The 18,037-nt window shown below is 40.4% G+C and overlaps 1 protein-coding gene across 1 annotated transcript; it reads left to right on the top strand.

Annotated features, from left to right (window-relative positions):
* Nucleotides 1–3,932: 3,932 nt before the first annotated feature.
* Nucleotides 3,933–9,991, top strand: LOC308295519 (NAD-dependent protein deacetylase sirtuin-2-like; the record flags this gene model as incomplete). The annotated part of the gene is made up of 13 exons (XM_080738570.1): nucleotides 3,933–4,056; nucleotides 4,178–4,219; nucleotides 4,763–4,869; nucleotides 4,999–5,055; nucleotides 5,174–5,242; nucleotides 5,366–5,498; nucleotides 6,183–6,242; nucleotides 7,186–7,241; nucleotides 7,339–7,418; nucleotides 7,602–7,644; nucleotides 8,143–8,186; nucleotides 8,642–8,708; nucleotides 9,935–9,991. 13 exons carry the CDS (start codon nucleotides 3,933–3,935, stop codon nucleotides 9,989–9,991), a joined length of 939 nt encoding a protein of 312 aa, XP_080594696.1.
* Between the last annotated feature and the right edge of the window lie 8,046 nt (nucleotides 9,992–18,037).

The raw sequence follows: 18,037 nt of genomic DNA, 5'->3' as shown, positions 1-18,037 counted from the left end.
ACCCCCATCTGAAAATGTTTTGTGGACGGAACTTCCAGAAGAGAAGATTTGTGTTAGGCTTAAGGCAGTGGTTCTCAAACTTTTTGCACCAAGTACCACCTCAGAAAATATTTGGCTCTCCAAGTACCACCAATAACTGATGTTAAACTGCTACACGTACCCTATCCCAGAAATGCTACACCTACCCTAATCCCAACCCCAACCAGGAGGCATTTATATTAATTATACGCATTCCAATTAACATTTAATAATAATACGATACGACTTATTTGATTTTGTAACTGTAGTTACAAAACGTGGAAAAGTGCTGTCAAATGTGTAAATTAATAATATTAATATTTGACTCATCAGACTTTTATAAGGCTTCATCTCTCTCAGCTATAATATTAATAATGGTTATAATATTTGACTCATCAGCACATTATGCAACAGACTTTTATTATTTACCTTCTAAAAAGGGGTACCTGCTTCATCTCTCTCTCAGCTATAAGGGGTCCCTGCTTCATCTCTGTCACAGCTAAAAGGGGTCCCTGCTTCATTTCTCTCACAGCTAAAAGGGGTCCCTACTCCCTGCTTAATCTGTCTCTCAGCTAAGGGGTCCCTGCTTCATCTCTCTCTCTCTAAATAAGCTGGTTCTAAACTCTTAGCGGTGCAGTGTTGCACACTGAAAACAGCCAATCTACAAGCTCACAAGGCGTCGCAGTCTCGTGGATAGCGGCGACTCGTTCATTGTAGGCCTATTGTAAGCTTGAGGAGTTTATTTATTGTGATGGGTAAATGACTACTCATTGAACTGTAGGCTACAATCTTGGAGTTGCCTTGCTTGCATGTGTTTCCTTATTTCCTCGTGACAATGCGGAGGACGGCGCGACATACGCAGCTATGTTTTTAACTCCTCCATTCTAAACTCGAAATATATCCACACAATCAAGGTTGACTTATTTTTCAACACCAAATCTGAAGAAACAGCTGATTATTATGCACAGGCGTTGACTTCCACCTCTCAGTATGCTTCTTCTCATTTCTCCGTGCTGTGAGATCAGTCAGTGTGTTCCCGTGTTGAAGTCAGTCCTCACTGCGCGCGGTGCGCTGTGTAGCAAGCATGTTAGGTTTCCTGCCTCTGCAAGGGGATGTTTGTGATTGGTTGGCTTCGGCTGTCAATCTAAGGAAAGGTTTGTGGTTGGATGGCCTTAGATAGCCCGGGAAATTAGTACAACAATCGTTCAGTTTGTGATACAAGCACCAAATTTTGCAGGTCCAGAGTTCCCTCTGGACCTACTTGTCCCAAAAAGCACGTTAGCCACTCAATTTATTTAAAAAAGGGTTGGGGTCCCATTGACTTTCTATACAGTAAAATAATACAAAAGAAATAATCTGTTTTAAGTAGCATGTGAGGGGTCAAACTAGGGGTTTTTCATGATCCTGAATCCAATGCAAGCTTTTTTTTTGCACAAAAAACATTCCTTGGGCTTCCTTGGCCCCACGAAACTATGGTTTAGTGATGAGTCATCACTTTTCACAGTAGTGTGGGCCACTGTGGGGGCTATTTTTTGCCCAAGGAATGTTTTTTGTGCAAAACAAATGCTTGCACATTCATGCTTGCACATTCACTCGAGTAGGCTTCCTACTCAAGTGAAGTTCCTGATGTTCTTTTATAGTTTACTTTACTTTTGTTGCATTTGTATTTTTTGATACAAATGTGTTCACTCCACTATATTTCTATGACAAATAGGCCTACTGTTCTTTTGATTTCTAGGAAGTAAAGAAGGTATGAATTAAAGTTAACACTTTCACTTACAGTAACAAACACATTAGTGCAGTGTCACTTTTTTCCCACAGGATGGCGATCTAACCATGAGCACCACTATCAGAGCAGTCTGCATTGACCTCATAATTCAAATACTGCTCTGATAGTGGTGCTCATGGTTAGATCGCCATCCTGTGGGAAAAAAGTAACACTGCACTAATGTGTTTGTTACTGTAAGTGAAAGTGTTAACTTTAATTCATACCTTCTTTACTTCCTAGAAATCAAAAGAACAGTATTTGTCATAGAAATATAGTGGAGTGAACACATTTGTATCAAAAAATACAAATGCAACAAAAGTAAAGTAAACTATAAAAGAACATCAGGAACTTCACTTGAGTAGGAAGCCTACTCGAGTGAATGTGCAAGCATGAATGTGCAAGCATTTGTTTTGCACAAAAAACATTCCTTGGGCAAAAAATAGCCCCCACAGTGGCCCACACTACTGTGAAAAGTGATGACTCATCACTAAACCATAGTTTCGTGGGGCCAAGGAAGCCCAAGGAATGTTTTTTGTGCAAAAAAAAAGCTTGCATTGGATTCAGGATCATGAAAAACCCCTAGTTTGACCCCTCACATGCTACTTAAAACAGATTATTTCTTTTGTATTATTTTACTGTATAGAAAGTCAATGGGACCCCAACCCTTTTTTAAATAAATTGAGTGGCTAACGTGCTTTTTGGGACAAGTAGGTCCAGAGGGAACTCTGGACCTGCAAAATTTGGTGCTTGTATCACAAACTGAACGATTGTTGTACTAATTTCCCGGGCTATCTAAGGCCATCCAACCACAAACCTTTCCTTAGATTGACAGCCGAAGCCAACCAATCACAAACATCCCCTTGCAGAGGCAGGAAACCTAACATGCTTGCTACACAGCGCACCGCGCGCAGTGAGGACTGACTTCAACACGGGAACACACTGACTGATCTCACAGCACGGAGAAATGAGAAGAAGCATACTGAGAGGTGGAAGTCAACGCCTGTGCATAATAATCAGCTGTTTCTTCAGATTTGGTGTTGAAAAATAAGTCAACCTTGATTGTGTGGATATATTTCGAGTTTAGAATGGAGGAGTTAAAAACATAGCTGCGTATGTCGCGCCGTCCTCCGCATTGTCACGAGGAAATAAGGAAACACATGCAAGCAAGGCAACTCCAAGATTGTAGCCTACAGTTCAATGAGTAGTCATTTACCCATCACAATAAATAAACTCCTCAAGCTTACAATAGGCCTACAATGAACGAGTCGCCGCTATCCACGAGACTGCGACGCCTTGTGAGCTTGTAGATTGGCTGTTTTCAGTGTGCAACACTGCACCGCTAAGAGTTTAGAACCAGCTTATTTAGAGAGAGAGAGATGAAGCAGGGACCCCTTAGCTGAGAGACAGATTAAGCAGGGAGTAGGGACCCCTTTTAGCTGTGAGAGAAATGAAGCAGGGACCCCTTTTAGCTGTGACAGAGATGAAGCAGGGACCCCTTATAGCTGAGAGAGAGATGAAGCAGGTACCCCTTTTTAGAAGGTAAATAATAAAAGTCTGTTGCATAATGTGCTGATGAGTCAAATATTATAACCATTATTAATATTATAGCTGAGAGAGATGAAGCCTTATAAAAGTCTGATGAGTCAAATATTAATATTATTAATTTACACATTTGACAGCACTTTTCCACGTTTTGTAACTACAGTTACAAAATCAAATAAGTCGTATCGTATTATTATTAAATGTTAATTGGAATGCGTATAATTAATATAAATGCCTCCTGGTTGGGGTTGGGATTAGGGTAGGTGTAGCATTTCTGGGATAGGGTACGTGTAGCAGTTTAACATCAGTTATTGGTGGTACTTGGAGAGCCAAATATTTTCTGAGGTGGTACTTGGTGCAAAAAGTTTGAGAACCACTGCCTTAAGCCTAACACAAATCTTCTCTTCTGGAAGTTCCGTCCACAAAACATTTTCAGATGGGGGTCCGGTGTTGGGCCAAATATATATCATTTTGAGAACCACTGCAGTCGACCTATCTCACATTATGATTTTATCATTGCGTTCAGATGTGCAGTGGCTGCAGCATGAACATTTTAAATGATCCCCTTGCCATTCATTGATTACTTGATCTCTTTCGATTCGGCATGGTTCTTTCAGTGGAGTTCCTGCGCAACCTGTTCTCCAGAACCCTGGGTACGGGCTCACCAGAGAAGGTTCTGGATGAGCTCACTCTGGAAGGGGTCGCTCGGCACATACAGAGTGGCAAATGTGAGTCTCTCCATGTCTCCAACCTCAATGTACAACCCACTCAACCTTCCCCTTTAAAAAAACACCATTCTTTCATGCGATTCATGTTATTGTATTATTATTATTATTTTGCCCCATTTAGGTAAAAACATCATCTGCATGGTCGGAGCAGGAATATCTACATGTGAGTAGTTCTACATTGGCATTAGCTATAAATGTAAAAAGTAATCATTGAATGGGCTGTATTTCCATATTATATTTAAAACTAGGGCTGAAACTATCGATCATCTTCTTAGCATAGATCCTATTCGGTCGATTATTATACATTTTTTTTAATTGTTTGATTCACTGTTGCTATCCTGGTAAAAAAATATTGTTGTTGTTTTTTTAAGTCATTTTGACCTGTGTCACGTTAGATTTTAACCACTTTAACCATTATGTTATATTTTGGCTATTGAAAAATAGCACCTATATAAGCTCATAGCGTGGCATATTAGCTTGTAGATCTGTCATTTTTTTTTAAATCTTGAAAATGTGTGCAAATCAAATTGAATATGTATTCTTTTACTTTTTTTTAAACTCATATCTTTGCTTCTGGGGTCCCTGGAACAACATACTTTAGGGGTTCCTTGACATGAAAATGTTTGAGCACCACAGATATAGAAACTATATGCCTTATTTCCATATATATTGTTTAAACTGTTTCCCCCCATCACCACCTCCTCAGCGGCTGGGATGCCAGATTTCCGCTCGCCAAAAACTGGTCTCTATGCCAATCTGCAGAAATACAACCTACCCTACCCAAAAGCCATCTTCAACATAAGCTACTTCAAGGTGTGTTGAACACATACTGAGTTGCAGCAATAGTTATGTGAAAAGCATTGCTCTTCATTGTACTGCTTTTCACTGTTGTCGCATAAACACACATGCGTATTGTTTCTTCCCCCTCCTTGTGTCATTCAGGAACACCCTGAGCAATTCTTCGACCTGGCCAAGGTCATGTACACAGGACAGTTTAAGGTACAACACAGTTACCATCGTCTATTAGGCCACTTATTCCTACTAGCAGATAGTCACTATAAACATGAAAGAATTACCCAACAGTGTCTGGCTGTTAGTAAACACCTGTTTCCTTTAGCCGACAGTGTGTCATTATTTCATGAAGCTGTTGAAGGACAAGGGGCTCCTGAGACGTTGTTACTCCCAGGTGAGACTAACAACCTTTTACACACACACACACACACACACACACACACACACACACACACACACACACACACACACACACACACACATTATGCATTGTTTAAAAAATGCATAAACTTTTCAGAATGTTGACACTCTTGAGCGTGTGGCTGGGCTGGAGGAGGGAGAGGACCTGATTGAGGCCCATGGCACGTTCTTAACCTCCCACTGTGTCGGCGTCTCTTGCCGCAAGGAGTACAACCTGGACTGGATGAAAGGTTTGTGGGTATGCGTGTGTTGGGGGGTGGTGGTGGTTTCTGGGTTTCCTCTGACACTCGGGTACACAGGTTGATGGTTCAAGAAGGTTTATTTTGGAGAGTGGCAAGATGGTACAAGCCAGAGCGGATGTAGATGACAGAGGCTCTCCCTTTGGGGATAACCAATTTATCCTGTGTGCATCGATTAACTTGGTGCACAGCTGAGGTGTAGTGACAATCAGCTCAGTCAAATTAGTTTGGATTTAGGCTGTGAATGCTTCATTTAAGTGTGCATAATGTTAACGTTCACGATTCACCTGTATTTTACCCTTCTATGCTGACCTCCCATTCATATATATTCCTTCGGGAATAGGCCATTGCGTTTATTGAAAATTAGATAGACTTTAGTGTCAGACGGGAAATTTGTCTTGTGTCCAAAACAATACAATAACATATACATACAGTACATACAAACAACATGTAGTCAACAGACATACAGTTGAAAAAAAAAAAGCTTATTTTATCAATTGTATTTTATAAACAGTTAAATCAATTGGTTTTGTACTGTTGCACCCATTATGTGGATAAGCTACGAGGTATTTTTCTGTACATTGCTTGTTGTATGAGTCAGAGTGTGATTGTGATTGAGCTTTGATCAGTCAGTCGAGTGTGTTTTGGTGTCAACGCTCTTCCTCTGTCCTGCAGAGAAGATCTTCGCTGGTGACATCCCCAGATGTGACAAGTGTAACAGTCTGGTCAGGCCAGGTTAGTTTCAGGCAATTCTTGTCTAATTTGCTTCATTTTACTTCTGTGAAATTTTAAAGGAGCACTTTGCCAATTTTAACTATATACCTGTATATTCATGTAATTGGTCCTCACTAGTGGTCATTACAAGATGCCACAATTTCTGTCTACTCGCTCAGATTCTCAGGGCTGTGGACAGACACCTTCCACTCTGAAATGGAAGCTATCGTCCTTGCATCAATAAAACTAAAGAAAAGTTTGAAATATTGTTTGAAATGACCACAGTCAGTGGAGAAAGGTTTCTGAACTGTCCACAGCCCACCTCTGAGACAGCAGCAAATAGAGAAATGGTGGCATCTTATAATGGGTACTAGAAATTACTGTTCCTAACTTAAAAGCGTGTCAAAAAAGTGTCAACATACGACGTAAAATGGTAATAGAACTACAATGCAGACAAGCAGTGTTATTACCTGAACTGAATTGTATGGACAATGAAGTACAAATAAAATAAAAACATAATGTGGACGGGTAAACAATATACAACACAACCATGGCATGTGGTAGGATATGCAATATAATCCATTATTGCCACACCAGCCTTGCTAATGTTTATCACTCTAAACCAGGGGTAGGCAACCTTAGGTACGGGTGCCAACATTGGCCCTCCAAGCCTGCACTGCAGCACAAGTGGTTAGGGAGTAATGGCACAAACACACCCATATAAGGCCACAGGGGCCGTCACAGGGGGGATATTGGGGATTTGAATATTGACAAGCTCACAGTCACAACGTCACATTGTAAATCAGCTTCTTACAATTGGTGTACCTAACATTAGGCTTCTTGAAAGTGAACTGATCCCAGATATGAAGGATCAGTTAACTGTTATTCACACATTTCTTTACTAATATGGTTGGCTACCAGATGAATATGCAATTCCACAGTGTTTCTCTTCTGTGCCATCCAGATTTTGTCTTCTTTGGAGAAGAAGTGCTAGAGCCGTTCTACTCATCAAGGGAGATGGTGAGAAATTGGTGTTTGTGATCTCATATCAATTTCATTCATTATCAGGATCAGTGACCTTAATATCTCTCTCTCTCTCTCTCTCTCTCTCTCTCAGGACTTTCCTTGTTGTTGTGACCTTCTTATCGTCATGGGCACGTCCCTGACGTTGAGACCATTTGCCGGTCTTGTTGGCAGGTACCTCCCATTAGATTTCACTCATGTCGTCTCCCTCAACCCTCTTATTAGTCCGTCCTTGAAATGTTGAAACACTCTCTCTTTTTTGCCCTTTCCCCTTCTAAAACTATCTCCATGTCTCTTGTTCCGTCACTCTCTCTTTCCCTGCCCTCTCTTCTCTTTTGTGTCTCTTTCTCACGTCAGAGTTTCTAAGAACTGTCCCAGGCTGCTCATTAACAATGAGAAGGTGAGTTTACCCTTCTTACTTTGTCTTGATGTTCTCTGCTTTCCTCCATGGCAGGGGTCTTCAACGTTTTTCAGGCCAAGGACCCCTTAGCTGAGAGGGAGATAAAGCAGGGACCCCCACTACATATTGTAGAAAATTGTGTTACAGATTTTTATTTACTTGTTTGACAGCACTGTCAAATTCATGTTCATGTGGGTTTTTTTCCCCAGATATTTAACCACTTAAATCGTTTACTTCTACACCAAACCTACTCCGATCTACAAGCTCTCAACGCCGTTGAAAAAGGGATGCGAGAGTCAGAATAGGGATGCGAGAGTTCAAGTTGTTCATTTAAAATAATTATCCTATCACACAAAGATTTGGCGGCCCCCCTGTAGTAACTCTGAGGACCCCCTAGGGGTCCCGGACCCCCTGTTGAAGACCCCTGCTCCATGGTTCCTCTGTTCCTCCTGTCTCAGATGTAACTTCCTGCATTGTTTGTCTGTGTTTCCTGTTCAGGTCGACGGAGGAGAGATGGACTTTGACTCAGACAAGGCTTACAGGTGAAATAATAATATACACAAGCTGGTCTGTCTAAATAGCAGTGGTTTTAGAACAAGGCACACCTGTAGTCATAGAGCACTTGTAATAGAGGCTACTTGCCACGAATATTGCATTGTGCCCACTGTGAGCTTGCAGATCTGCTATTTTTGCCTTTTTGTGTGTGTTTGTAAAATAGTATGGATGCCAGGTGGTTAAAATATATTTAGTATTTGCCTGTGTTTTGGGTCATGATTGCGTACAAAGTACTGATATGATAAATGAAAAGAAAATTCATTCATAGTTGTATATTTTTGTGTGGTTGTCACAAAATCCCAAGGCACATCTGGACTTGTCTCGTGGCACACTGTTTGAGAACCACTGCTTTAGAGCAGTTCAAAGATTTGTGGTGATGAAGAGATGTATGATGACGAGGATGGATGAGTGATATCTCTGTCTGTGTTTTTATTCTCTGCAGAGACGTAGCCCACATCAGTACATGTGATGATGGCTGTTTGGCTCTGGCTGACCTGCTGGGATGGAAGGTAACATAAACTATGCTGAGACAATAGCCCAGAATACCGTCCAATCATTTTCAGTTAAATACAAAATAAAAAAATGAACAATTCAATTTGCAAGGAAGGTATAGAGACACAGGAGGGATGGTGTAGTAGAGACACAAGAGATGGTGTACAGGCCTACAGGGGCAGACAGGAACTTTGTTGTAGAGAGGTTGATATGTACAGTAGTACAGTACTGTATATTGAGTCTTGTTGGCTGACAGTTTTCGAATGCACTGAAAAGATGCAGAAAATAAAGCGTGCCCCACCCCTCCCTCCACTTCCGTTTAGCCTTTGCAGTCATGTAAATAAGTAATACTATATATAAAATCTATCAGAGTACAACAATATCTAGCTTGTTCCTTTGCAGAAATGCAGAAAAGAATTGTTCCTTTTTTTTGCCTTTGTGTGTTGAATTTCTTTATTGAGAACCCCTTGAGATGAACCATCTAGTTTTCAAGGGGGTCCACAGATTAAAGAATATATGATACATACATTTATACAATAAAACATCATCAACCAAGGGAGGAAAACAAAACAACAGCAACAATACACAGAGCGTCATAGATCTCATCTGTTATAATGATAATTAGTCAAAACATGAACAGGTAATCTCAAGGTGAAAGCAGGTTTAAACAATTGGAGGAGCTTTAAACCTAAAGTATTTTTTGGCAACTGATTTAAATAATTAGTCTGAGTTGATGTTTAGAAGTGAAAGGAACCATATACTGTTTGAGATACTGTGGATAATTCAAATGAATACATAAAAATGTAACCAGTGCTGCTGTCGTCTTCCTGTGGGAGTTGGTAAGTTAAGATTTGTATACATGGTGCAATTTTGAGTCATATTATGGACAGCAATTATTATATGGATAACCTTGATAGTACACAGTGCAGAGAGACAGGAAACAGGTAGAGAGTCGGGGAGTGACACACAGCAAGAGTCGCAGAGTCTGTTTGGCTTGGGAATCGAACCCGGGTCTTGCTGTCATCATCAGAGCCTATGTGGTAGCTATCGGCACCCCTGGAAATGGAAATTCTAAAACAGATCACAGCTTCCTGTGCAGTATTGTTATGAGGCCGAATTACAGATTATAGAATTTGACTAGTTATACAACATGGCACTTGAGCAGGAATATTAACGCTCCCTTTCTCCTGTCATATTCTCCTCCCTTCTTGTTCCCAATCCCTTCTCCCTCTCTTGTCCCCAGGCGGAGCTAGAAGAGCTGGTGAAGAAGGAACATGCCAGAATTGAGTCATCCCTTTAAGTCTTGTGACAATTGCACGGGACACTCTCCATATTAGTATTTGTTCCCAATATTCTTTGCACTTTGTTTATCTGATATGTTGGCAGTTGTCTAAAGTTTCATTATAATGATTGAATGGTTTGCAGTCAGTAAAGATAGGAGAGGCCTGTGTTCACTAGGCCTGTCGAAGTGCTTATCTTAAATTACAAATTACATCCTCTTTCCCAATGTGAAGCTGATACTTTTCACAAGGCAAAAGTGGCCCAAGGCCAACACTCTTCTGCAAAGAGTTGTAAAGAGCCTGTGTCCACAGAGCTATACTTCCTGTATACCTGGGGAAGCGTCTTAACATGACTGTGATGTCAGGAAACCATTTCAACAGCAGGCATAACGCAAACTTCAGTAAAACTGAATTACCTAGAACGTAGTTGTCAGAGACGTTGTTGACCAATCGGTGCCACTTCCAGTTCTGGTTCCTGCTGCGAAAGTCTTTTGTGTTGGACAAATGTCATGCACTTGCATGCATTAAAAATATACTCAAAGACATCTGACATTTTGTGTCTTGCCTTTTAATACACCATTTTGTGTTTTATATGATACTTTGGACTCTGTTATGATATGATACTTTGGACTCTGGGTTGATGTTTCTCATCTGGGCCTGCTTCTAATTTCTCATTTTGAGGTATGTAGTTTGACTACATGTTTCTTTTGCACCTGCAAGATAACATTTGAGACCTTAAACCAACACATACTGCCTTTTAACATTTTCAACACGTTTTCTCAAATCCAAGATCTGTACATATTTGTGTGGAGACGGTGTCTGTTGAAAGACGTGAGTTCAGACTCTGAGATAACTAAAGCTTCTGTCACTGTGTGCTTCACTTCAGTGAGGAGGCTCAGTTTGGTTAACCACATGTGAGGGGGAGGGGGTAAAAATGTTTCATGTCTCAAGTGTCATGAAGAAAATAAATTGTCAAAAGAAAGTAAACTTCGAATGACAGCATGCACACAACAGCCTGCACAGAAGTGCAAATCAAGCTGCTCTGATAGACGTTACATGGTTGTTGTTACCTTCCAACATAATCAGATACGCTTCTGAGCTGTTAAGTAACGTGGCAGAGACGATGGGTTTTCTGAATGATTGCACCATGTGGAACAGAATAGACTAGGAAAGGGCGAGACTTGTTTGAACAACTTCAGTCGCAGATAGCTCACCACATGTAAGTATTTCATCATTATAGCAACATGTTTTATTAGAGTTTGTTGAGTTTTTGTTGTTGTTTTTTTTTTTTGTTTGAATGTTGAACATGAAATCTAGCATGCTGATAATAATTGAGCACACTTTAGATATTGTCATTATTGTGGGCTCGCCTATAAGGCGAGCACACTTTAGATATTGTCATTATTTATGACTGTCAGCGTCAAGTGTTTTGGCGGGAGGAGTAGTACGAAGTCTCTCCATCCTCCCGATGGGGGCTCCTTGCTCCATTGCTTTTACTTACATAGGTCTTTGCACTATACTCTAGTTTTCTTCATTTGTTTTTATTGTATTTGTTTGTATTTCCCGATGCTACTTGTTTTCTTTTGCATTCTTTTTCTCCCATGCTTTATTTTATTTGCTGTTATTTTTTATTATAACCTACTCTGTTGAAGCACATTGAACTGCACTTGATGTATGGAATATGCTACGGGGACTGCCCATAAGTCCGAAAGTTTTACTGAGGTTAGGGTTATGTTTAGGTTTAGGCATAGCATTTTTTCACCAGGTTAACATAACCAGATATGCTTCAGTGCATATAAAGTAACATTGATTTGCTTGAACAGCAGTTACAACACACAAAAGTGTGTTGTATAAATTAAACACAGAATCAATTTGCATGAAAATAGCTGATCTACAAGCTTACAGTCTCCCCTGAATAACATACCACGAATAGATGGTATACAGCATTTTACATCCCCCCTCTGTCTAATTATTGGAAAGCATTAAACACTTGATATTCGTTGTGTTTTCATCTTTAAGTCCCTAGATGATAACCTAAAAAGCACTAGTGTGGAGCAGTAGTTGCTTGCTTCAGGAGCAGTAGACCTGGTGCAAATTTAGCAGGAGGCAGAAACGAGCTAGAATGCTGCTGATGCAAATTTAGCAGGAGCAGTAGCTGCAGCAGACTGAGGCAAATATATTTTCTTTTGCCCAAAATAGCAGACCTTCAAGCTCACAACGCAATTTGTTGTGAGCTTGTAGATCTGCTGTTTTATCTGAATGTTTTCCCCCCAGAATAGACTGTGTTTGCTGGATTCCATGTATAGATTGTTCCATGTGGTTAAATGTTGCTTCTCTCCTCAGTCAACCCCTCCTACCACTAGGTGGTGGTAATGGACACATTTTTGTCAAACCTCTAATCAAGCATTAAGCAAAATCAAAGAGTTTGTCTGATTCGACTGACAACAAAAAAATGCCATACATTTGATCATGCATTAATACTCAACCATTACCATGGCCTTTGTTTTGAGTGAGAGAATTCAAACCTTAGAATAAAGTATTCTCAGACTAGCTCAGGACAAGGTGTGTGTAAAAGCTGCCTGCTTGTCATCTTATAATAATAATTAACCCATATTCTTTCAAGATTTTCCAATGTGCAAATATAGCGCTTTAGGTATAGTCCTGAGCTTTTCATTTGTCTGAGGATCTTGCTCTGAGTATATTTATTTCGACTTTAATATCCTTCCCCAAGGTAATTTAGAATGTTTCAAATAATAGAATAAAATCATCATCATCATCGTCTTTCTTTGCCTTAGTACCCTTTCTTACTTTTATTCAAAAACTGCAATCAATTCTGTATCCTATTTAGGATACAAAAGATTGCATGAGCAGTGTGTGGACTTAAAGTTCAACTGATATGAACTTAGTTGATCATTATTCTATGACAATTATTAAATGTAACAGAAACACCAAGAAAGTATTGTCCAAAAGTGTTCACTTGGCCAGCAACACATACAGTAATTGTTTTACAGGTCTGAGAAGAATTGTGAATTTCTGATGGAAAAGAAAGACTGCCTTTGTGTTATCATTAAACGAATGAATAGCACTGTTGTTGTCCAGAAACGACAGCATTCACCTGACTACCCAGATCATTTAGTATAAAATTGGATTAATGACAACTGAAGAAAATCCATTTTTATTGGTTGAGTGACTAAGCAACAATATTATTTCAAAAGAGCATCTGGCTCAGTTCTGCACAGCTTCTGTCCGTCGACCTTTCTCCACATTTGTGGTGTTCAGGGGAAGTGAATGAATGGGATCCAACCTGATGGAGGTGTTCTTGTCTGCTGTCTTTATGCTTCATGTGCTCTCGTTGGGAGGTGGATATCCAACCGGTGCACCCACTTCTGCCTGCGTGGATATGGTACCTCGCCATGGGGTGCAGCCACAGCCCTTACCTTCACCCTATGCTCTCCTTACCAACGCCAAGACATTTCAGCCGGGTGAGCCCATCACAGGTAAGAGGACTGACTGGTACCCAATCCTCTTAATTTGTCAAGTGCAACTGTTTATCAAGCAAGGCTGTGTGTTGAATGATGGCTTCATCTGCACTACTCATCTCTTACAGCAGTGGTTCTCAACCTTTTCAGGCCGTGACCGCCAAAATGATATACATTTTAACTGGGGACCCTCCAACCTGACGAGCACTATAAGAGTTTAGGCATTACATTTCGTTACAAGGTTCTATTGTGAAAATAGCAGATCTACCATACATGCTCACACCGCCTCGCAAGCAAGTACATTTTCACAATTTCTACCTCTAATATTTGACAATTTGGCCAATGTTTAATTTGTGTTTAATTTGTCATTTTGAAATTGACACTTTAGAAATGTGCAGGTACCCTGTTTACACTTAAACTTTATGTTGGTTTGTTTACTTCTGAGTGAGAAAACAATGTTGCACAATAAGTTAATCATCTGGGGCCACACGAAGCTGGACATTTCGGACGTGAAGCTGGATATTTTTTAAACCGGATAAGTGAAGTGATTCACTGGATCCGTGTAAACACAGTACCCGGATATCTCTTAAGACTTTACTGTGTGTGTGCTTGTCCCCCAGTGGAGGTCTGGGGACTCAGATTATTTTAGACCTAGATATCTTTCTCGTGTGGACCTAGATATTTTTCTATGTGGATATCTGAAAAACCGGGATATATGAAATATCCAGCTCTGTGTAGCCTTTCCACCTTATCTCACACCCTATTCTGGACCATTTGAATTTGAGCCCCATATACCTGCCAGACACACCATCATAAGGAGCTGACATGCACACAAATGGTGACCATTAGCTACTGCTAGTGCTAGTGTACACACAGGTATAAAAAGGAATGACACATCTGAATAGTTAAACCACACACCAATACTATAACTTGTTTTACTTGTATCTTCAACCCTTCCACTGATCCACAATTGTGTAGTTTGCACAATGCATGTTAAGTTATATCATTTACATTCACCTGGGAGCTGCCCAGTATAATTCAAGTCTTCAGTTCAGTACTTCACTGGAGCAGCAAGGGATTATGCAAAAGCAGCACCACACTCTAAGGCATCTTGAAGACAGCTGGGGGAAGGTACATTATTATCCAATGCCCTGTTCATGTTTCTTCTTGCAAGCTAAAGATTCAAATAAGTGTCCTTGGTTTGGTCATGGTCCACTAGCTGGTACTGTATGCATACATGCACACAATAGTTCCAACCAACACGTTCCATTTTTCTTCTCTATAATGTTCTTGTCTACTCTCTGTGAATGATATATTGTCTCCCTTTATCTATCTATTTATTTGCCCAAATTCTCATCAGTGATGCCCCATGTAGTACTGTACAGTAGGCCTACATTAACCCATGCTGGAGCAGGTAACCAGTTGGCCATAGTTACAACCTGTCCCCATTTCAGTCACTGAGTCCATTTCAGCTGTGCAGGGATGTCCACAGATAAGGGTCATCAGCATACATTGACCCCAGCAGGTCAAAGCACACGCCTCTGTGGTCCAGCAGAAAGTCCATCTGACCCAGCAGGTCAAGACACATCAGCTCTACAAGGTGTAACCAAACGTGCCAGTCCTCAGTGGTCTCAGAACCACCCAGCACCTCCAGCCACACCGACCCAAAAATGTCCAGAGATTCTGGCCAGTCCTCTAGAAGATCGTCCATTTGCTCCATTTGGCTCATTGTGTAGACACTCCGGTACAATGAAGACAAGCATTCCATTTTTCGTCCCTTTGTCACGTTCTCTGTCTGTGTCTGCTTTATTTCGACCTCTCTAAACAGCCTACTATCATTCTGAACAGCAGTAGTACAGTAGTAGTAGTAGTAGTAGTAGTAGTAGGCTAGCAATATTGAGTGGAGTGCATCCAGCCTGAAAGAAGAAGTCGGTGCTGTGCCAGTGTCAGAATCGGCTTAGTGAGGCCATCTGTCAGCTTACAGGACATCTCACTCCCCCCCTCCCCCCTCTCTTTTTGCAGGTACAGCCAAGCAGGTTACCAATACCCACCTGTAAGCAACGTTGGGCAAGTTACCAAAGTGTAATACTAGAGTGGACTTAAAACCTAGTATCAAAAGTTATTAGTTATGTTACTTGAAAAAAGTTGATTGTACAATGCAAACTGATTAGCCAAGTCCTTTTAGAATAGATCCACTTTACTGGGAAAATGAACAAACTACCCACATTGCAGCCACTCAAACCTGATGGGATACAGTATGTGTTTATTTTAAACATCTACTAAAAGAACAAAAAACTAAAATGAATGCAGAGATGCTTGCATTAATTACGGTAACTACTTTCCTCCACCCCCACAACAACAAAAAAACAGTGTTTCAGCACCATAGACAGCGCCTTTATTTCACTCAGACAAAGGCAGAAGAGTCTGTAATAGGCATATCTTCCAATCAAATACAATTCAGTCAGCTACTTTAAATATAATAATAATAATAGTAATAATAATAATAATAACACTACAATAACTTACAACAATCAGTGAAGGAAAGCACAGATTTCCAACAAACCTAATGACATCACTCACACCAATAGTACTCAAATCTAAAAGGTTTGTCACTCACAACCTCTTCTTTCTATAGCTTTCAGAGCTGAGAAGTCCACAATAACATAACTGAATTCCATTTCCCTTAAAGAAGTAGTTCACCCCCAAAATGACTTTTTTTCTATTGATTACTCACACCATGGATATTTTTAGTTTTTTGTTGCATTTGATTACAATGAATTTACCACCATTGATGGGGACCCGAATGCATTTGGTCCCCATCCGGAATCAATGGGGGTAAATTTACTATAATCAAAAATCTTTCTTAGTTATGCGACAAATACAAAAAAGATTATTTAATTCAAGTCTCCATGGTGTGAGTAATCAATAGAAAAAAAGTCATTTTGGGGGTGAACTACTCCTTTAACAAGTAGTCAGTGACTGTGAGTCAGATGACCCAGTAATTTTGTCCTACGGTTGATTGTCTCCTCATTTTTGATTCATGAGAGAATGAACGCTCCCCAGACGTGTTGGTCATTGGCAACGTTACGTAGCCTATTTGCAAGTCAAAGTCAGATTCATAAAAGTGTGTTTGATGTTCATGTTTCCAGCCAACATTCCCTTGAAGATTGCGTCAAGGGAAGATTAGTTCATTTTTAATACATTTGATATTGACCATGTGCCATGGCAACGTGATCTTGTAAGTCTTTTGAGTACTGCTTTTGCTGATTGCTGAGGAACGTTATCTGGGAAGAATTGGATCTGCTCAATGTCCTGCTGATATGCTTGATGTAGTCTGTCTACTGCTACAATAAGTATGTTGACAATTACAGTGGACACTTACACATCTCTGAGTGATATATATAAGCCCACAGCAGCTGAGAGGTCAAGTGCAACTTCGGCTCTAGCTCTCTCTCTCTCTCTCTCTCTCTCTCTCTCTCTCTCTCTCTCTGTGTGTGTGTGTGTGTGTGTGTGTGTGTGTGTGTGTGTGTGTGTGTGTGTGTGTGTGTGTGTGTGTGTGTGTGTGTGTGTGCGTGTGCGTGCGCGCGTGTGTGTGTGTGTGTGTGTGCGCACGCACGTGTGCCCCAGAGGGTGCTGAAGCAGCTGAACTATGCAGTGTCCAATCTTCCACACTTCATCACTCAATTCATTTTATATTTCACTGCTAGTTGATCCTGGCTACACATTTACTCACAACTTTAATGGTATTGTCTTTTTATGCAAGGGTTACCCCAAGATTCTCATCACCCATGTCATAATCTCAAAACCTTTTCCCAACTCTGAGGATGAAAAAGTAATTTATAGTTAACTGAATACAAAAAGAAAAGAAAAAAAAGAAGTGATCATCTGGGGACAAAACTATTTTCAGATTCCCATAGCCATAGATCAAGAAAGAAAGAAATGTATGTTTAACTGGAATCCTAGAACAAGGTTCAAAATCACTGAGCATGCTCGAAAATGCTTATGAATATAAAAGTGGAATATAAAATCAATAAATAACAGGTTTACGTGTCATCATCGGTGAATAAAAACGACAGCAAATGAACAATGACAATAGTTTTCATCCAGTATGCAATGCAATACATACCAAGGGAGGGTGGAGAATGTAGCAGCTTGTCATTGATGTGTTTTAGCCAGGTTGGTTACATTTGTACACTACTCGGAGTTAACACTGAGGATTTGACAGTGTTTGTTCTGTTTTACATAAAACTGGAATGTTTCAAGCAATAGTTTTCCTTGAGTAAGATAATGCTGCATTTGGTGACCTATAGGTGTAACACACCTGTGTTAACCACATGAACCATAGCATGCCTAATTCTGGGCATATCAAAATAGGCAAGCATTTGGTGACAGTAGTCGAACATTTGGTGAAAATAGGCCGAACATTCTGCAAAGCCGAGTTCACAACTTGTGTTGGGAGCTTGCAGATCAGCGCCAACTGAGCTGGACTGACAACGCTGGCGCCCTCTACAGTAAGCGATAGAGCAGAGGTCTTCAACAGGGGTCCTCAGAGTTACTAAAGGGGGTCCTCCAAATCTCTGTGTGATA

This window comes from Nannobrachium achirus (genome assembly GCF_963921795.1).
Source record: "Nannobrachium achirus genome assembly, chromosome: 12".
Lineage (NCBI taxonomy): Eukaryota > Metazoa > Chordata > Actinopteri > Myctophiformes > Myctophidae > Nannobrachium > Nannobrachium achirus.
This window is presented reverse-complemented; position numbering and strand designations above follow the sequence as displayed.